Source organism: Marmota marmota, unplaced genomic scaffold (genome assembly GCF_001458135.2).
Source record: "Marmota marmota marmota unplaced genomic scaffold, marMar, whole genome shotgun sequence".
Lineage (NCBI taxonomy): Eukaryota > Metazoa > Chordata > Mammalia > Rodentia > Sciuridae > Marmota > Marmota marmota.
The window spans coordinates 3279732-3303763 of NW_025999982.1; the positions used below are offsets into that span (position 1 = coordinate 3279732).

The 24032-nt window shown below is 39.4% G+C and overlaps 2 protein-coding genes across 2 annotated transcripts in view; one reads left to right on the forward strand and one right to left on the reverse strand.

Moving 5' to 3' along the window:
- The window catches only part of Bltp3a (bridge-like lipid transfer protein family member 3A), a 46988-nt gene extending 28889 nt beyond the window's left edge, over positions 1-18099 (forward strand). The window contains exons 14-20 of the mRNA XM_048805718.1: positions 5693-5889; positions 9694-9845; positions 9932-10082; positions 12066-12328; positions 12880-12988; positions 13115-13221; positions 13605-18099. Of these exons, the coding sequence (XP_048661675.1) occupies positions 5693-5889; positions 9694-9845; positions 9932-10082; positions 12066-12328; positions 12880-12988; positions 13115-13221; positions 13605-13730 (1105 nt within the window). The 3' untranslated portion in view covers positions 13731-18099. The remainder of the gene's footprint in view (positions 1-5692; positions 5890-9693; positions 9846-9931; positions 10083-12065; positions 12329-12879; positions 12989-13114; positions 13222-13604) is intronic.
- A 235-nt stretch (positions 18100-18334) lies between these two features.
- Taf11 (TATA-box binding protein associated factor 11) lies at positions 18335-23545 on the reverse strand. Its single transcript, XM_015487580.2, has 4 exons — positions 23318-23545; positions 20073-20160; positions 19644-19740; positions 18335-18993 (listed from the first exon to the last, which is right to left on the reverse strand). Exons 1-4 carry the CDS (start codon positions 23320-23322, stop codon positions 18863-18865), a joined length of 321 nt encoding a protein of 106 aa, XP_015343066.1. The 5' UTR covers positions 23323-23545; the 3' UTR covers positions 18335-18862.
- Positions 23546-24032: the final 487 nt, after the last annotated feature.

The following is a 24032-nucleotide window of genomic DNA, read 5'->3' on the forward strand; positions in this document are numbered from 1 at the left end:
TTTTTTGGTATTGGGAATTGAACCCAGGGATACTTAACCACTGAGCCACATCCCCAGCTCTTTTTTTTTCATTTTTATTTTTAAAATTTTTTTAGTTGTCAATGGGCCTTTGTTTTATTTGTATGCGGTACTAAGCATCAAACCCAGTGCCTCACGCATGCTAGGCAAGCACTCTGCCACTGAGCCACAACCCCAGCCCTCTAGCCCTTTTTAGTCTCTCCAGGTTGCTCAGGGCCTTGCTAAATTACTGAGGCTGGCTTGGAGCTTGTGATCCTCCTGCCTCCACCTACCAAAATGCTGGGATTACAGGCATGCGCCATCATGGCTGTTATGATCACTTTTGTCCTAATTTTTAGTTTTTTAATTATAAGAGTGATCTGTGCTCATTGTATTGAAGATGTAGGTGATAAGAAGAAAGGAGAAAATAGAGATAGCTGCTCTTGCCAGGTGCAGTGATGCACACTTGCAATCCTAGATACTCAGGAGGCCGAGGTGGGAGGATTCCAAGTTTGAAGCCAGCCTCCACTAGTTAGCAAGATGGTCAGCTATTTACCAAGACCCTGTCTTAAAATAAAAAATACAAAGGACTGGGGATATAACTCAGTAGTAAAGTACCCTTGGGTTCAATCCCCAGCACACACACACAAAAAAGTTGCTATTTACATTTAGGTCTATTTGCTTCCTGATTTGTACACCCATCTAAATCTGTGTGCCCATGTGAATGCTTGTATATGGACACAAATACTGTTTTTACAATAGGATTATATTATTTCTACAACATTGCATCCTGCTTTATTCACTTAATGTTTTATTGTGAATATTTTCTCATTTATTATGTATTTGAATACATGATTTTTAATTGCATTATTATGTTCTATCAAATGTATATATTATAATTTATTCATCCATTTCATTATCTATGGGGTCTGTTAGTCTGTTTCCAGTCTTTCTCAGGTAGAACTAATGCTGTGTTTAGTGTTCTTATTTTTGTGAACCTTACTCTGCATATTTGTATGTATCTAAATCTCTCTTTAGAGTAAAAGTCTGTAAGTGATACTGGGTCAAATGCTGCAAATATTTTTAAGGTTCTTGATGCATTTGCCAGACTTTAGAAGGTTTGTATCAGTCTATGCTTTTGAATATTTTCTCTTGGTTATTTTATTCATCTCCTTACGTCTGCTGTAAGCTTTGTTTTCTGTCCTGAATTCCTTCCTTTCTCCTGCTCTTCATTTAAAATTGTCTACTAGACAGTTGGATCTCTCAGAGGTAGCTGCTCACATGTTTGAAACTGATTTCGTATCCCTCCCCAGATCAGTTCTTTCTTCTTTGGATAGTAGCATTCTCCTGCTCATCCAGCTGAACATTTTAGTGCTTTGCCTCTTAAAACTAATCTGTCTTGTTCTGACCGTAATTCCTAAATGAGTGGTTTTTAAAACTGAGTGTTCATCAGAATCACCTCAAGTCCTCATTGAACAGGTTGCAGAGACCTGTCCCCAGAGCTTCTCATTCAGTAGGTATAAGATTGGGCTGAGATTCTGCGTTTCTGAGAGGTTCCCTGTTGATGCTGATGCTGCCACCAGGACACACTTCTCTAGAGAATCTCTTATCAGCTTTTCCTGTCTGTTTCCACATTGGACTGTTTTAGTAAAGTGTTGGTTTCTACATTGAAAAAGCCACGTTAAACTTCCTAAAACACAGGTGTGATTTTTGTGATTTTGTCATTTCCTTACTCTAAAACCTCTAAGCATTTTCCTTATGCCTTCCTGAATTTTCTTTGAATTTTTTATTTTTTTGTGGTGCTGAGGATGGAAGGAACCCCAGGGCCTGATGAATGCTAGGAAGGCGTTGTCCAACCAAGCTACACCCCCAGGTCCCATTTGAACTTCTTAGTGTAGCATAGTCAATTATTATGATAAATCCATGTGTCACTTTACAGTTTTCAAAACACTTTAATATATAATTTTTTAAAATAAAATTTGTATTTAGGAGATGGGATGATCTGTGTTCTTTGTCTCTTGAATTCAATGAATGAGATCCACTGACAAAGGGTGAGAGCAAAGTAACAGCATTTATTAAAGTAATAGAAAGAAAGCAGAGTGAGGTATGGTGACAAAAAAATGCCTGTAATCCCAGTGGCTTGGGAGGCTGAGGTAGGAGGATTGCACATTGGAAGCCAGCCTCAGCAACTTAGTGAGGTCCTAAGCAACTCAGTAAGAGCCTGTCTCTAAATAAAAAACACAAAAGGGCTAGTGGGGGGCGTGGTAGTAGCTCAGTGGTAGAGCGCTTGCCTAGCATGTGTGAGGCACTGGGGTTCATCCTCAGCACCACATAAAAAACTTTTTATAAAGTAAAGGTATGGTGTCCATCTACAACTAAAAATTAAAAAAAAAAAACTAAAAATAAAAAAAGGGCTGGGGCCGGGTGCAGTGGTGTACTCCTGTGATCCCAGTGGCTTGGGAGGCTGAGGCAGGAAGGTTGTGAGTTTAATGCCAGCCTCAGCAAAGATGAGGTGCTAAGCAACCCAGTGAGACCTGTCTCTAAATAAAATACAGAATAGGGCTGGGATGTGGCTCAGTGGTCAGGTGCCCCTGAATTCAATCCCAGATAACCTCCCCCCCCAAAAAAAAAAAAAAAAAAAGAAAGAAAGCAGAGCTCTTGTAGGGGAGAAGCCCGAAGGAGGGTTTGAGGGATGTCTGTTGTCTAGGGGTTTAATATAACAAGGTTAGAGGGGAGTTATTTTTTTATGTGGCCTTGGAAACCATATGCTAGAGATTTTAAAGAAGTGTGTCTTTGAGTCCAGTTACATATTATCAGGGTGCTGCTTTGCCTCAGGGACTGGCTCAGGATTCAGGCACATACCTTCAGGCCCCAATGGAGTCACCAGTTACAATTACAAGCTGTCTACTCCATTTTTTAAACTCCTGGTGTGGGGGTCCTTAACCCTGTCTGTTTAACACATTTCTGTCTCTTCTTCTTACTTAGAAGCATTCAGAATGTCAACAAAACAGCTGCATTTTTTTTCAGTTATAGAGTGGTATTCAGTTAATATAACAATTATTTCATATAAGCTACATCAGGGACAACTAAAGATGAAAAACTATATTGTCTCCATATCGAACTAATTTGTGGTGTGTAACAACAAAAACCTGCTTTCAATTCCATGCTAGTGTACATCCCCCATACTGTACCAGGCAAGGTTAGCAGCTGTTGAAAGTATTACCAAGACAGTGCCACCGAAAGACACATTTGGTAGTATGTTAACTATATACTTACATTGCAATTTTTTTTCTTTAAAAGGAATGAGTTTTGTATGGTTGGTGTTAAACGCTTTATAGACAAGGAAAGAAAAAAAAAAAGTAATTCCTAGAACCAACTTGTTTATCATCATCATCTTCTACACCTTCCTGATCCTCTTGAGCGTTTTTAGCCTTGACAGCTGCCTTTTTGCTGCATCAGACTTTCCTTTAGCTTGGTAGGCAGCAGTGTCCTTTGTGTGTTTTTCCTTCAGCTCAGCTGCTTTCTTTTCATAAGACTGCCTGTTGTCGGCAGCAGTGTGATTCCGCATCTCTCCCAGTTTCTTTGCAACATCGGCAATGGTTAGGCCAGGATGGTCTCCTTTGATTTTGAGGTGATAGAGCTGAACAAGAAGACTGATGGAGACCTCCCTTTAGAAGGGATGTAGGCTTTCATTTCTCTTTCACAATGGGCCTTTTCCACCTTTGCCGTGTCTTCAAATTTTCCTTTCTCCTTAGCAGACATGGTCTTTTACCTCTCTGAACACTTCTTAGAAAACTCAACTGAAAGTCAACTGAAGTAGCCCAGGTGCTGCCACTGCTGCTACTTTTTTGGTCCTGGGGATTGAACCCAGAGGTGCTTGACCATTGAGCCATGTCCCCAGCCCTTTTTATTTTTTTATTTTGAGACAGGGTCTCTCTGTGTTGGTTTGGACCTTGCTAAGTTGCTGAAGCTGGCTTTGAACTTGTGATCCTCCTGCCTCCTAAATTGCTGGGATTACAGGTGTGCACCATTGTGCCTGGCCGTCCAGATGCTGCCTCTTGTGATCCTTCTGGCATGTTTTCATGAAGAATGCATATGATGACATTTTGCCTCACAGCCTCTTTGGATCTTCTTTGCCTGTGTTTAGTTTAGTTTGAGACAGAATCACCCAGTGCCCGTCCAGCTCTCACTGGGCTGGGTGCTGTCTCTGTGAATCTCAATGTACTAAAATGGCTGTGAGACGTATATAATCTTTAGTTTAAGCTGCAATTTTTTTGTGGTAAAGTGAAGAGCACTTACAGGGAAGTTAGGGGCTTGGGGTTTTTCATAATAATACTTTCAACTGGGCATGGTAGCACATGCCTATAATTCCAGTGACTCAGGAGGCTGAGGTAGGAGGATCACAAGTTCCAAGCCAGCCTCAGCAACTTAGAGAGACCCTGACTCAAAGTAAAAAAATAAAAGTAAAAAGGGCTGGGGATGTGATTGAATACCCCTAGGTTCAATCCCTGGTACCTAATAATAATAATAATAATAATAATAATACCTTTAATTGTGACCATGGGTCCGACTGTTCATCTGTAAACTGGGAGGGTGGGATTAAAGGGTCTTTAGCTGTTTCTTTTCAACTGTCATGCCTTTCTAGCTTTATCTTCCATTGCTCTCCCCAACAAAACCTCCCAGCAGCTGGGCTGCACACTTCCCAGTCTTATTTTGCCTCAGGCTCTGTGCCTTTGTGCTGTGCAGGAGAGGAGTGCCCTGTTCTGTTTCACAGTCCTTCAGGGACCGCCTCAAATGCCATCTCCTCCCACAAAGCCATTCTTGATTTCCTTCTCATTTCTTTTCCTCTTTTAATATTGTCTAGCCTTAGGCTTGTGTTTCTGTCCCTCTCTTTATGTCATGTATGACAATCCCTATAAAATTTATATGCATAAGTCTCTCTCCTAATAGATCATAAATTCTTTTGAGAACGTCTTATTCATCAATTTGTCCACCCTACACTTCTTCCTTGTGCCTAGTACTGTGGTACCTTGCTTACAGAAGCTGTTCAATGAGGACATGTAGAATGGATGCTGGTGGCTCCAGGTGGCACCAGTTTGGTAGGTAGATATTGTCTCTTATGTATGGGATGACCCTGAATAACTTTGACATTTAATGTTGATTAGCTGCTCACACACCTAAACGTACTGGAATAAGGTAATTCAGAAGGGCCAGTGGGTGCAAAATAACTTCATCTTTTTATAGCAGCTATAAAGTTTTCTCTTCACATTACCTATTTGAGCTGAAGGGGAAGCATATTGCTGGGGTGGGAACAAACATATCTTCAAAGCCACATTTGTGGGTTTTGTTTTTCTTTTTTAAATTTTTTTGTATTTTTTAAATTTGTTTTAATTAGTTACACATGACAGTACAATGACCTTGACATATCATACATTTGAATCAGATGGGATGTAATTTCTAATTTTTCTGAGTATACAGGTTGCAGAATCATATTGGTCATGCAGTCACGTATATACACACAGTAATAATAATGTCTGTTTCATTCTACTATCCTTCCTATCCCCCCATCCCCTCCCCTCCCCTTCCATCAATTCTCTCTGCCTAATCTAATGTAACGCTATTCTCTCTTTCTCTCTCTCTCTTTTTTTTTTCTCACATCTTCATACATGTGTTTTGTTTTTATTTTTCTTAACAGGGAGCCCATGGCTAAGATAGATGAGGGCCCAGCAGCCCCAGTGGGTGGAGGTGCTGCCCGACTCCGCTTTTTCTCCATGAAGAGGACAGTATCTCAGCAGTCATTTGATGGTGTCTCATTGGATAACAGTGGCCCCGAAGACCGGATTTCAGTGGACAGTGATGGCAGCGATAGCTTTGTGATGCTCTTGGAGTCTGGTATGTGGGAGCAAAGTTGCCTAAATACAAAGGGGTTCTCTCTGCTGCCAGTATTAAAGCCAGCGGGATTCAAGAGGAACAGAGATTTCATAATATATACACTTTCTTAATCAAAACAAAAAGGAGAGAAAAAATTTAGTAGATTTGTGGCTCTGGCTTTATCTCAACATCTTCTAGGTTATTACTTAATACTTGACCTTTATCACAGAAAGGGATTCAAATCAAAGGATAAATCACTAGTCTTAGAACTATGTAGTTATTTCGGGGATCAGTTCTGTATTTGTTATCAATGGTGTGAGTTTTTTTTCCTTCACTACTGGGGATTGAACCAAAGAGTGTTTTACCACTGAACTATATCCCCTTATCTTTTTATTTTTTTATTTTGAGACAATATCTTGTTAAATTGCCTAGGCTAGCCTTAAACTTGCAGTCCTCCTGCCTCAGCCTCTAAGTCACTAGGATTATGAGTATGTGCCACTGTGCCTATATAGTTTATTGTTGGAAAGTATTTAGAAGCTTTTTTTTTTTTTTAAGAAGCTTTTTGTCTTTAGAAAATGAGTAACTTTTAGGAATTAAATCTATCTCCTCTAAAAGTTACACTGGTTCTCTTAGCTTATTGACTTAAAATGTCCCTTGAGGGCTGGGGATGTGGCTCAAGTGGTAACGTGCTCGCCTAGCATGCGCGGGGCGCTGGGTTCGATCCTCAGCACCACATAAAATAAAATAAAGATGTTGTGTCCACTGAAAACTGAAAAATAAATATTAAAAAAAAATTGTTTCTCTCTCTTTAAAAACCAAAAACCAAAAAACAAAAAAAGTCCCTTGAGACCCTTGAGAGCATCTAAAGAGAATGTACTATTTCTTCCTTTATTTATTTATTTTTATCAGATATTGACTAATTATAGTTGTACATGTATGGGGTACAAAGTGATGCTATGACGTGCACAGTGTCAAGTTTTGCATCGAGTTAACTAACATATTCATTATCTCTGGTCTAACTGAAACATTGTGTCCTTTGACTAACATCTCTTCATCCCTCTACTAGCCAGCCCCTGGTAACCAGCCTTCTGCTTTCTGATTCTTTGTGTTAAATTATTTCAGATTATACATGTAAGTGAGAATATGTGGGTTTTGGCTTTCTGTGCTTGGCTTATTTCATTTGGGCGGATGTTCTTCAGGTTTCTTCAGATTGTCACAAATGACAGGATTTCCTTCCTTTGTAAAGCAGAATAGTATTCCATTGTATACATGTACCATATTTTCTTTATCCATTCATTAGTTGATGGGCACATACAGGTTGATTCCATAACTATCTCTTGTGAATGGGACTACAGTAAACATGGAGTTTAGATATACCTTCAACGTGCGATTTCAAGTCCTTTGGATATATACCCAGAAGTGGTATTTCTGGATCATATGGTAACTCTATTTCTAGTTTTTTTGAGGAACCGCCATCTTGTTTTCCATAATGTCTGTATTAATTTACATTCCCACTAATTACTCTTTCACCTGTTTCTTATCTTTGTACCCATGATTGAACCCAGTGGTGCTTTACCACTGAGGTATATCCCTAGCCCTTTTATAGTTTTATTTTGAGAGGAGGTCTTGCTAAATTTCTGAGGTTGGCCTTGAACTTGGAATCCTCCTGCCTCAGTCTCCTGAGTTGCTGGGATTACAGGTATGTACCACTGTGTCTGGCTCTTTCATCTTTTTGATAATAGCCATCTGACAGGTGTGAGGTGATACCTCATTTTGGTTTTAATAAGATAATGCTCTGTTTCCTAAGGTAGGTTGTGCATACACATGTTTACTTTGTTTTAATTATTTTAACTTTGGAAAGATTTAAACATGTATAAAAGTAGACGAATAAAATATTGAACCCTCATATGGCCATTACCTTGCTTCAGCATTAAGAACTCATGGTCATTCTTGTTTAGTATATACCACTACCTATTTCCCTCCATCAGATTTTTTTTCCAGCACTAGGGATTAGACCCAGAGGCACTGTGCCACTTGTGCTATGTCCCCAGCCCTTTTGTTTTTTGAGACAGGATCTCACTAAGTTGTTGAGAGATTGGTCTTAAACTTGGGATCCTGCCTCAGCCTCCCTAATAGTTGGGATTAAAAAGGTGTGCACCACTGCTCCTGGTTCATCCCAAATTATTTTGAAGCAGATCCCAAACATATAATTTTTATCCATAAATATTTTCAATTTATGCATTGAAAATATTGTGGTACAGTGCCACATAAAATTGTGGCAAAATATACATAAAGTTGACCGTCTTAACCCCTTATGAATGTTCAGTGGTGCTGAGTACATTCTCACTGTCAGGCAACCATCGCCATCATCTGTCTCCAGACTACTTTTTACCTTGCTCATCTGAAACTCTGTACTCATTAAACATTTATTCCTCATTCCTGCCTATGGCACCCACCATTCTACTCTCTATCTATAAATCTGGGGAGTTTAGATACCTGATATTAGTATTAGTTATATAGTGTTTGTCTTTTTTGTGATTAACTTATTCTACTTAATGTAATACCCTTAAGGGTCTTCTTTGTAGTCTTCTTGTTGGCAATAGTAAATGTCAGAATTTTTTGTTTTAATTAGTTATACATGTCAGTAGGATGCATTTATGCACTTTGATATATCATTCACAGATGGGATATAATTTCTTATTTTTCCGAGTGTACATGTTATAGAATCATATTGGTCACGTAGTCACATATATATACATAAAGTAATAATGTCTGTTTCATTCTACTGTCTTTCCTATCCCCACATTCCCTCCCCTCCCCTCCCCTCCCATAACTTCCCTCTACCTAATCTAAGGTAATGCTATTCTTCTTTAATGCCGCCTGCCTTATTGTGAATTAGCATCCAAATATTAGAGAAAACATTCAGCCTTTGGTTTTTGGGGATTGCTTATTTCGCTTAGCGTGATTTTCTCCAACGCCATCCATTTACTGGCAAATGCCATAATTTTATTCTTCTTTAAAATTGAGGAAAATTCCATTGAGTATGTATACCGCATTTTCTTTATTCATTCATCTATTGATGGACACCTATTTTGGTTCCATAGTTTAGCCATTGTGAATTGAGCTGCTACAAACATTGTGGTGGCTGCATTACTGTATTATGCTAATTTTAAGTCCTTTGAGTAAAAACCTATGAGTGGGATGACTGGGTCAAATGGTGGTTCCATTCCAAGTTTTCTGAGGAATCTCCATACTGCTTTCTAGAATGGTTGCACCAATTTGCTGTCCCGCTAGCAATATATGAGTATGCCTTTCCCCCCACATCCTCGCTAATATTTGTTGCCTGTATTTTTGATAATTGCCATTCTGACAGGAGCGAGATGAAATCTTAGTATAGTTTTGATTTGCATTTCTCTAATTGCTAGAGATATTGAACATTTTTTCATATATTTGATGATTGATTGTATTTCTTCTTCTGTGAAGTGTCTGTTCAGTTTCTTAGCCCATTTAGAATTTTCTTCCTTTTTAAGGCTAAATACTCTTCTATTATATGGATGTGCCACGTTTTATTTATCTAGTCATCCATCAACGGATAGATTACTTCCATTTACAGATTTTAATACATGTGACCAAATAACCATTGTTGAGATTTTGAAAATAAGCAATTATTTCTTAAATTAATCAAATATCTATCTAGTCTTCAAATTTCTAGTTATCTCATAAATGTCATAACCGTTTTGTTTTTACAGTTGTCATTGTTTTTAAAGGTTGTATTCAACTAGAATTTTTTGACTTTTGAACTCTCTTGTTGTCTGTCTCACACAGAATCTGGTCCAGAATCTGTTCCATCAGGATCCCTTCCAGGTGTCTTGGATGATGCTGTTCAAGGGAGCCCTGTTGTAGATAGTTTTGGCCAGCGTTCTCCAGGGGCCAACAGTTCAGTATCACCCAGTGGTGAGGACCTCGTCCTTCATTCGGTTAGCTGCTCCACTTTCTTAGATGTAAAGGGTAGGCTCTGGGTTGGAAGTGTGGGACTCAGAACTCAGGGAGTTTCCTTTGACAGGTCTCAGTTTTGGTTCTGAAGGTGAATGAAGTGTCTGTTGGGATTGAGGTACGTGGTGAGGACCTGACTGTAGCCTTGCAAGCAGAGGAACTGACCCTACAGCAGCTAGGCACCGTGGGACTCTGGCAGTTCCTACAAGGACAGTGCCCAGGTAAGGACGGCTGCCATTCTAGCAGAGCTGGTAAGTTTTGTCTAGGGCAACCAGAGGTTAACTGGCACCTGTTCCTGTGTTCTAAGGGCAGCTGCCCTAATGCCAAGCTCTTAGTCCTTTTCTTCAGCACCCATTAGAGGGAGGAAAAAACCCCAATGAAGTCTCTTTAGGTATAAACATAAACACAATAATGATGAACCTCTGCACGCATACCTAGTTTAATAAATACACAGTACATTACCTTTGAAGTCCTGGAGCCCCTTTCCTGAATCTTTCTCTCCACTGTCCCTGTGTCCCTATGTTGTCATAGGTAAACACTATCCTAAAATTTGTGTTTATAATTTTCTTGGTTTACCTTTATAATTTTCCACATGAGTTTGTATCAGTATATTATTTAGCTTTGCAGGTTTTTGAGTTTTTTCCAAGTGGAATCACAATGTGTGATTTTGTTGCTTGCTTCTTGCTTCTTTAATAAACTATGAGGGCTGGTGTTGTGGCTCAGTGGTAGAGTGGTCGCCTAGCACATGCGAGGCCCTGGGTTCGATCCTCAGTGCCACATAAAAACAAATAAATAAAGATATTGTGTCCAACTAAAAAATAAATATTAAAAAAATGATATTCTTGAAAGTCTATGTTATTAGCAATAGTTCATTCATTTTCACTACTATATAATATCCTAGTATATAGATATACTATCCTTCTCTCTCTCTCTTTCTTTCTTTTCTCTTTTTCTTCTTCTTTTTTTTTGCAGTACTGGGAATTGAACCCAGGAACGGTCTACCACTGAACTAAACCCTAGCCCTTTTTTATTTTTCACTTTGACCAGCTCTCTGGCCTTGATCTTGAAATCTTTCTGCCTCAGCCTCCCGAGTAGCTAGGATTACAGGCATGTGCCATCACACTGAACCCTTTTGCTTTTTAAAAACAGCTTTATTGGGTACAATTTGCATAGTAAAAAATTCTCTTTTTAATTGTACACTTCAATATATTTTAGTAAATTTATGGAGTTGTATAACCATTATCACAACCTAATTTTAGTGTATTTCAATCACACCCCAAATATCCCTTGTACCCACTCACTAATTACATCCATTTGGGTTATTTTTCATTCTTTTGGTATTTGGAATAGGGTTGCTATGAACATCCTTATATGTGTCCTGGCGTATGGGTTTAAGAGTTTCTCCAGGGTTATATTCCTAAGAATATAATTTCTAGATCATTTGGGTAGGTGCAACTTCAGCTTCACTAGATCATGCTACATTATTTTTCAGAATGGTTATCTCAATTTGCAGTTTCATAAATATGTAAATTGTTCCACATCCTTGGCTAAATCTGAGATCGTTTTTTATGGAGTTTTGGAGAGATGAACATAGACTCTGCTTGACTTTGTCAGTGGGAAACGAGAACAAGACTTCAAATTTAGTAGAGTTGAGAGTGTTGTTTCAAGAGCTTTCCCTTAGCCCTGGCCTAGTATGTCAGATTCAGAGGAGGCCAGTTTTTTGTTGGTCCTTTGCCTTTCTTCCACCCTGAGGGGCATTTAGCAAAGTAGCTCAGCCTGAAGCGCTCTTGTTGACCCTCCCACCTCTGCCTGCAGTCTAGCTCACAGTGAATATTATTTTTCTTGATTTAAATTTCACATAAAGCATGTTACAGAGGGGAAACATGATAATGGCTGGTCACAACTCTTGTTTACTTTCTACCACAGCAGCACAGTGATGAAATGCGGGAAGCTTGACCCTGAAAAATCTGACCGTAGTATCAACTGTATTTGAAATCAGACCACCTGACTTCAGTCTTATCCTTGCTGCTTACTAGTTGTGCAGCTTTGGGAAAGCTATTCTCTGTGGCTTAGTTCATTCATCTATAAGAGGGAATGATGCTAACACTTTTGGCATAGGGTTGCTATGAATGGTGAAGGATGTAAAGTGCTCATAACAGTTCCCAAGTTAATTAATATGTTTTCCTTGTGTTTCTTTGCAAAAGGTACAAGCTTTCAGGAATCCTCAAGTTTGAAGACTGACAACATCAGGCCAGCCTTAGGCCTTCGCTTTGAGGTGGGGCCTCGTGCAGCTGTTCATTCCCCACTGGCTGCACAAAATGGCTTCCTGCACTTCTTACTTCGAGGCTGTGATCTTGAGCTGCTCACTTCGGTGCTCAATGGCCTGGGGCCCTTTTTGGAGGATGAGGAAGTCCCAGTGGTGTTCCCCATGCAGATTGAGCTCCTGAACTCCAGTATCACACTAAAGGTGAGAGGACTTGGGTGTTTGCCTTAAACTTTGTCAGGCAAGAAATTCTGGTAATGACAGTTGTTATCATTTTCCCTTGACCCTGTAAAATGTAGTGAGGTTCAGGTGAGGAAATGCATATTAACGTTTTCTGTCAGTGTTTTAGTAGTATATATATTGAAGTAAAAGGGCCTGGGTTGGGCTGGGGATGTAGCTCAGTGGTAGAATGCTTGTCTGATTATGTGTGAGGTCTTGGATTCCAACACACACACACACACACACACACACACACACACACACGGGCCTGGGTTCAGGTAGGGAGAGAAACACTGTCTCTAACTCTAACCCTGTCTTCGGCATAAAACAGAACCAGGCATAAGCTTTCAGGTTATCTGATCCTCAGTTTTGTGATCTCCAGAATGGGACTCAGTTATTTCTCTCATACCTTGCAAGAATATATGGAGAACCAGTGGCATGAAGTTGCTTTAGACTGAATGGTAGAAGCATGAGTTGTGTTACCTCACTTGCTCTGAGCTATCTGGGGGCATCATGTGGTCCTCTCTTTCCTGCAGGATGATATCCCCCCCATCTATCCAACTTCCCCAGGCCCTGTCCCCATCACTGTGGCCATGGAGCATGTTGTGCTGAAGAGGAGTGATGATGGCGTGTTCCACATTGGTGGTGAGTTGGGCTCATCAGCCTTTTGACCTCTCTGCCTTATTTCCCCCCATAAGTGAATAGATGACAATCAGGAACTGTGGTCATTGGCAGTAGTTTTTCACTTAGAACCTTTACTTTTTTCTCCAGCTGCTGCTCAGGACAGACCATCAGCTGAAGTACCTAAAAGTGAGAAGAAGCAGCCCCTCAAAGAACAGCTATTTCTGGTGCCCACAGGAGAGGTTTTTAGACAACAGGTAAGGACCCAACTGGACAGAACCTTCCCATAAACAAGTAGGGGCTGTACTTGTGAAAGTTAAGAAAAGCCAGAGGGCTGAAAAGCTTGCTTATGTTGTGAGCACCTGGGTGGTTCGTTCTCCTGTCCCCTAGCAGCAGCTTCTGGAATTGCTGGCCAGAGGACGTAAGCCAGGAGCTGGAGGCGAGTGGTTGTTGTCCCTGAACTGATGGACGCTGAAAAGGGAGTTAGGTTCTTGGAGGAGATCTGGCTGAGGTCTCTTGATCAGTGACTTGGCCTGTGGATTTTTCTGCTTGAATTCTTCCTTCCTGCTATCTTTACTGGCTATTATTGCAAGGTGATATTACCATATTCATTAACTGTGAACTGCTTATTATTCCTCAGGTGAATGAACTGCCTACCCTACAAAAAGAACTTATAGAAACTAAACAAGCATTGGCCAGTGCTAACCAGGATAAAGAGAAACTTCTTCAGGAGATTAGGAAATATAACCCCCTCTTTGAGCTCTGATAGCAGAGGCTCAGCCGTCTGTGCCAAGGAGAGAAGAGATCACCAGCAGTAGCACCACCTGGGACAGAGGGCGTCTTCCAGCACTGGAATGATCCGCTGAGGATGCAAGAGGGACCGGGTGTGCTCTGTGCACGCCTCCTGGGTGCACTTTCCGCTAGCTTTTCTAGCTTGGATAGAGGATAGGGCAAAGCTTGACTGCATCCCAGGAAACTGGGGTCGCTTTGTACGTGGCTCAAGCATCATTTGTTGCCTGTATAAAGCTAAAGCCTTTTGGCCTTCTGCACACTAGGTGGAATCTTCTCCACACGGTAGGGCCATTTCATTTCTTGGTTTCATGGTGGAGATTTTTGCTTCCTTCACAGCCTGTGTGAACAATTGAAAGTACCCATTTCCTCAGCCACCCACAGACCCACCAAAGATCTCGTGTCCCAGAGCTTCCTGCAGCAGACCTGAAAAGTTGTTGACCAGAACTTTATAGTGGAAGAGAACAGGAAATAGCTCAGCAAGGGGAGGGTGGGTAGAGAGGCACAAGAATAAGGGAGACCCGGACTCTGCCTGCTTTGGAATGGGAATCAGGCTCAGATCAACTTGGCAGATGTTACAATCAAATTTTTCAGGGTCAAGCTTCCTTTTGTTGTAATTTCATCATTGTGATGCTGTGGAAGAAAGTAAACAGCAGTTGTGACTAAGCCATATCATCTTTCCTTTCTGTAACATAATTTATTTGAAATTTAAATCAAGAAAAAAATGTTCACTCTGAGCTAGGGTGAGGGCAAGATGAGGTACGGTAAATATGGGAGCCCTCCAGGCTCCTGCCCCTCTTCTGCAGTTGCACCTGAGAAGTCAACTCCTCTGTCTTCCTGAGGTTCATGGTCATCTTCTTTCCCAGCATCCTGATTTTGCTCACCTGAGCACTTGGTCATTTGGGAACTGAAAATGTGTTTAAATCGTAATTAACATAAACATCTCAACCTGTTGCCTCTCACTCCCCTCTATTACTATGGCTTTTAAAAATCATGTAATTTTGATGTAAGTAAAAAACAACAGCAGCAGCAGCAGCAGCAAAACCCCCCTTCGATATATCTGGATTTCCCTTTCCTAATTCTTCAAAACTCTGCCTTCATCCATACCTCTGTGGTATGGTTCAGGCTGTGTCAATTTGACAGAAGTATCAGCTAACTCACCTTGATTTAACAAGATGGTAAAATAATGAAGTAGTGATATCACTGAATTCTTAATTGAACATAACCTATTGGAAGAGAAGTAAATGGTTTCTTTTATAGGAAATCATGCTTGATTTATATACTCTGGTTTTTTGAGGATAAAAAGAAACATGGGAACAAGATCTAATTTGTTGAGACTTTTAAGGACTTTAGTTAAATTTCTCCACTAAGGCAAATTTTAAAATATCAGTTACTATCAGATTGTGGGAATTTGTCATTCTTGGGACAGAAATTAAAGACTTGGGACTAAAGAAACATTTTTCTGGAGAGAATGTTAGCAGGGGAAGTTTCCTAAGGGTCAGTGATTGGTTCAGTGTTAAGATTCTTATAAACGACCTAAATGTAGGTCTTGACAATGCAATAAAATGTTGCCGCTTCCATACGATAAAAGGTAGACCAGAAGAGATGGAGACAGACGACAACAAACCCTCACAAAGTCATGGACAGATCACAACTAGCAGGGCTGTGAATACTCAAAAAAGTGTCAAGTGAGGTTTGGCACAGCCAGTGTGAGGAAATGGGTTTCTGAAGAATGTTCAGTTGATGGGGCGGTGAGCTCAGGAACGCCAGCAAAGCACTGCTGAGCCGGGGATCGATGTGCTACAGTGGCCCGAGCCTAGCTCCTCAGCATGACCAGGAAGGGGTGCAAACACCACTGTACCTCATGCAGACTGTGGGTACATCTTAAATGATCTGTGTATCTCTAGAGACCTTATTTATCAAGGATATGGTGAAGGGAGGAAAGGTCCAGAGAATAGCAAAAATATTCTGCATGACACATCTTTTAAGATGTGGACTGTGTTCAACAAGAATGAAAACAGAGTGTTTGCTCACATATCCAGGCGGGAGCAAGGATCCAGTCCTGAAATTCTAGCTTTAAGGCTCTGCCTCATCACCTTGGTTAAAAGAATTGGGAAACCTGATTGTTTTAAGAAGGGTCACCTGCAGAATCTAAGTGTGAATGCAGAAGGCTTAAAAGGAATCCCTGTACGATTGTCCCCCAAAGGGAATGATGTGAAACTGGGGCTGTTCTGTGATCAACAACTGAGAGGTGACATCCCTCCTCAAAGTCCCTGTAGTGCTTTTTTCAAGGGCAGGACGTTGAGCTGAGTAGATCACTAGTCCTCTCAAGTGTGCATTTCTGATGTTCTTGGAGGAAACTAGAGGGATGAGATTCAGTAGCCAGAAAATAGAATTATTCAACCTCAGGCTCCCCTGAAGTCATTTAAAATCACATTCTGATTCTCTTTCTCTGCTTCCTGCCTTGCCCTCCATATTCCTCTGGCATCCCTCCATGCAAAGATGTGTCTAGTAGGCATTGCTTGGTATACCTTTGCCTTAAGCTTAAAGTAGAAACACATCCAGCAAGTACCAAGGCTGACCTCTTAATGGCCAGAGCTGTGTGTTTTCTGGGTTCTCTGAAGGAGTCTGGAATTCTTGTCCATGTGATAAATGGAGTCTTAGAATTTCTGACTTATGTGGCAGCTTGGGCCATTGTCTTGAAATTACCCCTCAAGAAAATGTGGTAGGATTCATTATTCGTTGGAATTTTAGTAAAAATTATCTTGTGTAACTTTATACTCTTATTCATTGGGTGATGATAACCTTTTCATAATGAAGTATGACCTAGTGGTAATCTTCAGAATAAGTTCAAAAGAAAATAACAAGGAAAAAGTAGTGTCAGCCCTTTTGAACTCATTATGCTTTCTGCTTTGGAACTGCAAGACTGAACCAGAAATAACAGTACCTCAAGAAAATGTCGGGAGGATAGCACCACCATCCCTCAGAGGCTTTGGCTACTGCACATCATCATTTCAGCTGTGGAACAACTATATTATCTGTGATCATCAAGATTTCTTGTTTACATGCAGGAACTGGGGATAAGCTTTAGGGCACACAGACTAGAGTGTAAATCCTCTTCACTGGGCTGCAGGGACGATTGGCAATCTCAAATTGTTTTCAACTCACTGGAATAATTAACTTAGATTTTGATTTTAAGACAGGAGTGGTTCTATTCACGTGATGGCTGCTTTTTGCTGTATATTTCATTTGACCTTCATTTTGCCATGGCCTCAACCTTTGTGTCTCCTTTTCCATGGTTCTGAAAGCATGGTATCTATGTGGAATATACAAGGGATAACCCTCCCCCAACATACCCCATAACTTAAATGCTTCCACTTAACTAATGCACACTAATTCTTCCTTAGCGGGAAACAGAGTGGTAGAAGATAGTTTGAAGTATTGCCAGATGGGAACTTTCCATTTCAAACCTTTACACTAGGGATTTTCCCCCCATTAACTGTTTCAGAGACTCGGGTGTGATGTACCATCCTTTCAGAGACTAGGGCCTTCTGCCTCATTGTTCCCCCAGCCAGAACAGGAATATTCCATTCATTTCTGGTAGGATAGCACAGTAGATATTATGGAAAGTATTTTGTTTCCTGTGGCACTAGGGGAAACACTCGGACAACCTGCAATAGTGAGGCCTTGCTAAGTGGCCGGACTTTGATTTTCCTTACTTGTTATTTATCGTTTCAGCTTATCCAATATCTCTAATGGTGATAGGTAAAGTTCCTATAACTGTTTAAAAAAAATTTCCTGTTAGAGTGGAAAGACGTCTTTTTACTCAGTTTATTCATTTTTAGTCAAGATTTAGCCTGACTTGTAGCATTTCTTTGTGAAGAAATGTCTTCACTGGCTAAGTATGTGCTTAAAGCCGTGAGTTTTTAATGTAAGATACTAAAAGTCAAATGTGTCCCAGTTCATAAGTTCAAGCTGTTTCCCCCACTCAGGGTGCTAAACAGAATTGGAATCTTAAAGTCATGCTCAGGAAAGCTTTGAAAGACAACAGCCTCAAAATCCTTCTCCCTATGACACTGAACGGTAGATGTAAAGAATTCTGGGGGATTGCCAAGTACATACAGTGGCCTTATTACTGCTAATCACTGTCAAGGAAAGGTCACTCGCTCCATTCCCCTCTGTTTGAGGAAAACAATGAGAATGTATGCAACAAACTGGAATCCTGGTCAGTATTGGGAAATTTTAATGTTGCAACATCTAATCAAACCCTGAGTGTACTGGTTCTGTGAACCATCTGGAAAAAAAAAAAAGCATATTAAACTTATTAAACGATATTGTTTGTGGCATACCTGTTTATAGGAGTCTGATTCACATGGGCTTTCTTACATGTTTTTTTTTTTAACAGTGTTTGAAGTACTCTTGCATGATTTAAAAATTATACTGGTTCTAATAGAAAATGGGAAGGGCTCACAAATTTTCACAAAAAAGTCAAGACCAGTTTTATTTGGACACCAAAAAAACCCCAAAGTGATGAATTTATTCCCATTCCAATCAGCTTGATACAAAATGAATACACATACAGCAAGTTGAAAAAATTTAATGATCACTCACCAAAATCCACAGGAGAATCTTAAATATTAACAAGCACAAATTATTCCACTACTCCTGTAATCACTGTGTCCTTCACAGTAGAGAATTGTAAGTCAAAAGTTTCGGTTGTTTCATCTACTTAAAACCAGACATAAGCCAAGTCTCAGCAAATTTAGGCTTCAATGTGAAACCATCAAAGTTCTCTTGGAAAGGTTTTCTCTCTCTGAAAGCAGCTCCCCTTTCCAGAAGATGCAGAAGGCTCATACACTTCTCTTCCAACTAGCCAAGAGACAGTTAAATACCTCAAAATGCTGTAAGAGGTTCCAAAATTTAGTCAAGGCAAGTATGAAGCAGGCCACATGCCTTCTAGGTGTGACAGAAACAAGATGGGAGAAAGACATTAAAATCATCATGGATTCCTTGGAGGACAGATACCAAAGCACCAGGGCTGAGAGTCTCACATAACAGGAAGTCTGGAACCAGTACTCCTGTCCATAATTGGCTTTTCCAGGCTTTGGTCTAGAAGAAGATAATTTTTTTGTGCTTCGAGTTGGGGATTTGCCCCTTTGACTTTAACCTCCGAACTGCCTCCCTCATGTGTTTGGGTTGTAGTGGTGGCATTTCTCCCCACTTCTCACACACATCCAGCGCTAAAAAGGGAAAGGGGAAAGCTTCATTATCACACGAGAACTTACTCATTCACCACAAAATCCTCCAGAGTCTTTAATTCCTGGTAACCCTTCTTAGGCTTACTAACATTTTCCATTCTGAAGAGAATGCGACCAAGTATATCATGTTCCTTTAGTATAATGTCCCATACTGAGCTTTATCATAGGCAACCGTTTAAAACATCTCCTGCTTAAAGAAAGATGTCATGAGCTAGAGATGAGCAATGGGAAGTAGCCAGGTTTTTAGCTTGATAGAAAAAAGCAGTTCCCAGGGGTGACAAAATCAGGGATAACTTACCACGCTACACTGCTCAGTTCTGGTGACTGCTCTTTTTGTATATTTTTGGCAGCAGAAACGAGGTCTGCATGTGAATAATACAACATCTGCTTCTGTCACCCTGGGTTAAGAACAGGAATCAGGGAGAGGTGTTTCCTAGATGATTCCTTGACCCCTAGTATTTGAACTTTTAAGAAATAGTGGTCAAGCTCTACTGAATATAAGGCTTCCAGTATAGTGAACTTCCAATGCAAATTAACTCCCACGGGTACTTTGGTAAGTTCCTCAGTGTAAATGTTCTTGAAAATAAGACTAACACAGGTACAGTCCTGTACATGTAACCAACACTACTCACCTTCTTCAACCACCTCCCCGACGAAAACCTTGGAAATACCAGACATAGCAATAACAACATTCTGGGACACAGAGGTGCCAGTGATGGACTGGATCAGCTTAAAAAAAGGACAAAACTAATTAAGATAGTCAAGGACTGGCTTTGGAATACAGTACCAATAAAAAACAGCTTTGTACTGAAAAAGTGTTTACTAAAGGTGGCATGCTAAAATTGAGACAAAGATTCATGTATGTTATGACTTGCTCTCTATGCTCCCTGGCTTACAAAACTGGAACTGATCACATAATTGAAGGGTATGTTATTTTTATTTTCCTGCCTAATTAATCCACCAGTTTGCTTAATATGTTGCTTCAAAATGCTGAGGGTCATAGCTATTGAGCCTGGTTTAGTTTTGACGTGTGGAGATGAAGGGTGGTGGTTCATCCTTACCCTTTTAATGGCCGCCTTAGGGAAAGCTGACCGGCGATACATTTCATATCGGTTCAGCTGCTCCTCAGAAAAGGAAGAAACCAGGATTCTAGACAAAGATTCAAGTAATTAAATTGGCTACTAAGAATGAATGCTGAAGATATTAAATCAATAAAAACGCATCTCTCCATTATGTTAAGCAAAATAAGCCAAACTCAAAAAGTCAAGGGTTTTATATTTTTTCTCATATGTGGAAGCTACCGAGGGAAAATAAAAAGAAAGATAGGGGTGGGAGGAGGGAATCTCATAAAAATCAAAGGGAGGTCAGTAAGGAAAGGGATCAGAGGTGGGAGATAGGGGGAAGTGCTGGGGAGTGATATTGGCCCAATTATGTTTTTACATTGTGTACATGTATGAATATGTGAATAACAAATCCCATCATGATGTACAACTATAAAGCACCACTAAAAAATCTAGGAACAAAAAAACAAGTTTTGGACATGAAGAAATAAATTCTCAAGGAGTCAATGGCATTAGTCTTGGTACTTATAAAAAACAGAATTAAAACATTTCTATTACTAAGGAACTTGACAAAGTGTGAAACAATCTCGTTTTAAACTTAATGATGTAGGATCACTGTCTCATACTAGATATACGGTGATTTCAGCTTTAGACTCTCTAATTCCACTTTACAGCATTTCACATTGATGGTAAATATTTAATGTATAAACTCATATTCAAACCAGTATTTTCAACACTAACTGATTTACAAGAATTTTTTTTTTTTTTTTTAATACTGGGGACTGAACTCAGGGGGGCCCTTTACCACCGAGCTATATCCCAACCCCTTCTTATTTATTTATTCATTTTTTAATTTAAATCCTTTTAAAATTATTTATTTATTTTCCCTTCATATTTATTTTTGAGACAGCCTTGCTCAGTTGTCTAGGCTGGTCTCAAACTTGCAATCTTCCTGACTTAAGCCTCCAGAGCAGCTGGGATTACAGGCACATACTGCCATACCCAGTTTAGGAGAAAAATATTTACAAAATATTAGAAAGCAATTAATACTCTTAATACATAAATGGCCAAATCAATTTTAGGAAATGAACAGGAAGTTTACAAAAATATCATAGGCTAATAATATGGAGAAAAAAATATCCTTCACTATTAACTAAGGAAATTAAAAATGATAAAACATTTTTTTTATTTTTTAAATTTATTATTACTATTATTATTGGTACTGAGAATTGAACCCAGGGTCACTTAACCACTGAACCACATCCCCAGCCCCTCACCCCATTTTTTAAATTTTTATTTTGAGACAGGGTCTCACCAAATTGCTTAGGGCTTTGCTAAGTTGCTGAGTTTGGCTTTGAACTCTTGATCCTCCTGTCTCAGCTTCCCAAATCGCTGAGATTACAGGTCTGTGCCATTGCTCCTGGCAAGAAAACATTTTTTTTTTTTTTTTTTGGAGGGTGAGTACCAGGGATTGAACTCAGGGGGACTCAACCACTAAGCCACACCCCCAGCTCTATTTTGTATTTTATTTAGAGATAGGGTCTCACTGAGTTGTTTAGTGCCTCACTTTTGCTGAGGCTGGCTTTGAACTCATGATTCTCCTCTCTCAGCCTCCTGAACTGCTGAGATTATAGGCGTGTGCCACTGCGCCCAGCAAGAAAACATTTTTTAAAAATTTGAAAATATGTATAGAAAGTCTGAAAAATTTTCATATGTTTGAACTATCAATTATACTTTTAGGAGTTTATCTTAGAGAGTAATAGAAAAATATGCAACAATGTGTCCAAGGATACATCACAGTGTTGTCAAAAGGAAAAAAAAATAACCCAAACAAAATGATTATAAGGATTGGTTAAATTATGATTCATCCACACAATGGAATAGACTTCAACTATTAAAAATGATAACACATGATAGGTGTGATGGTGCATGCCTGTAATCCCAGCTACTTGAGAGGCTGAGGCAGGAGGATTGCAAATTTGAGACCAGTCTGGGCAATTTAGTGAGACCTTGCCTCAAAATGAAAAACTAAAAAAGTGTAGCTCAGTGGTAGAGTTTTCCTATGTTCAATCCCTAGTATGTCAAAAAAAAAAAAAAAAAAAAAAAAAGATGATTTATGGGCATAATTACTGACATAAAAATATTGAGCTCTACCAGTCAAATGCAAAAAATATCTGAAACATATATGTACAAATATTAAACCCAATGTTGTGTGTATGTATGCTTAGAATAAACCCTGGGTGGTAGGCTTATGGGCACTTTTTTCTGTTTTTGTATTTTCTGAGTTATTTACAATGAGCTCATACTATTTCAGTCAGAAACTATAGATTTTTTTATACTAGGGATTAAAGTCAGGGGAACTTTACCACTGAGCTACATCCTCAGCCCATTTTATTTTTTGAGATAAGATTCCACTAAATTGCTTAGGGCCCTGCTAAGTTGCTGAGGCTGGCCTCAAACTTGCAACCTTCAGCTTCCAGAGTGGCTGAGATTATAGGCACATACCACCATGCCTGGCTATAATAGTTCTTTTTTTTTGGTACCAGGAATTGATCCCAGAGGTAGTTAATCACTGAGCCACATCCCCAACATTTTTTTATATTTTATTTAGAGATAGTGTCTTGCTGAGTTGCTTAGGGCCTTGCTAAATTGCTGAGGCTGGCTTTGAACTCAGATCCTCCTGCCTCAGCCTTCCAAGACACTGGGATTATAGGCATGAGCTACAACACCCAGCTATAATAGTTTTTTGAAGAACATTATAAACTACATGTTTTGATTACTGACATGAAAAACATTCACCATTTATAATGTCAAAAACATCATAGGGGCCGGGGTTTATGGCTCAGTGGGAGAGAGCTTTCTAGCATGAATGAGGCACTGGGTTTGATCCCTGGGACCACATAAAAATAAAAACAAATAAAATAAAGTTTGTGTCCATCTACAACTAAAAAATAAATAAGTAAATTTAAAAAACCCATCATAGTATTTGTGTTTGAAAAATAAATTATTTAATTTTATTTATGGAATATATACATAGGAAATATAGCATACATATAATATTAGCAGTATATATCTCATGGTGGTAAGAAAATATTTTTTAATTTTATTTATATTTTCTATAATACATTAATTGCCTTTTTTAAAAATCTAAAAAAGGAAAAAAACATTTTTAAAGGCCAAAAAATTATTGAATTTGTGTGGTCATGTTAGAGCCTTGAAATGGGAATGGTTGGAAAGGGACTTACTGCATCTTTTGAATCTCATCTTCATCCACTTTCTGCTTCTTCTCTTTCTTTTCTTTGGTATCTATTTTCAATTTTTTGGCCGTAGGAGTAAGTAATGATGAGTCTTCCCTTTCAACTGCTGTTAAATCTGAAATGTCCTGACTCTTCAGCTGGGAAGACAAAAGAAACCCTATTATATATTTGGCCTACTTTGCAGGCTTGGGCAAGGTTAAAACACATTACAACCACAAATCCATTTATTGAGTAGTTTTTTGGTTCTAGGCACTGACTGTACCATCAGGAGTAAAATACAATATATTTCCTAAAGAAAGATTATAGACCAGCTGTGAAAGAAAACTAGCTAAATAATCCAGTTTTCCAGTTTAGCTATGATCATAGCTCAGTACCTGTTTATGAAATGTCAAAGATCAAAACAACCACTCTCTCCTGGGCCCCCTCTTCTGACCTTGTTCTTTAAAGGGGATGTCAGCAGCAAAGTCCTCCCCATCCAGCTAGCAATTTTGTCTCTAGAGCTACATATCTCCTTACTGCTAATGATTCCACATGGAAAAAAAAAATAGTAAAAAAAAAAAAAAAAGGGTCTCTTGTCATCAAAACAATGTTTCTTTCAGTTTGGAACTTTCTTCCTACTTTTCAGTCCCATATCATGCAAATATATTTCCCCTTCCTAGAACAAAAATTTTTTCTTTCCCCCCTTTTTATTGGTACATTATCA

Bases quoted from the DNA above. Each gene is read 5' to 3' on its own strand.
- Taf11 (XM_015487580.2), bottom strand. The intron at 19,741-20,072 runs GTAAGGATGAAC...CCTTTTTTTAAG, and splicing joins CTAAGGCGGCCATTAAAAGG to CTGATCCAGTCCATCACTGG. The intron at 18,994-19,643 runs GTGAGTAGTGTT...TTCCCTTTTTAG, and splicing joins CGGGGAGGTGGTTGAAGAAG to CGCTGGATGTGTGTGAGAAG.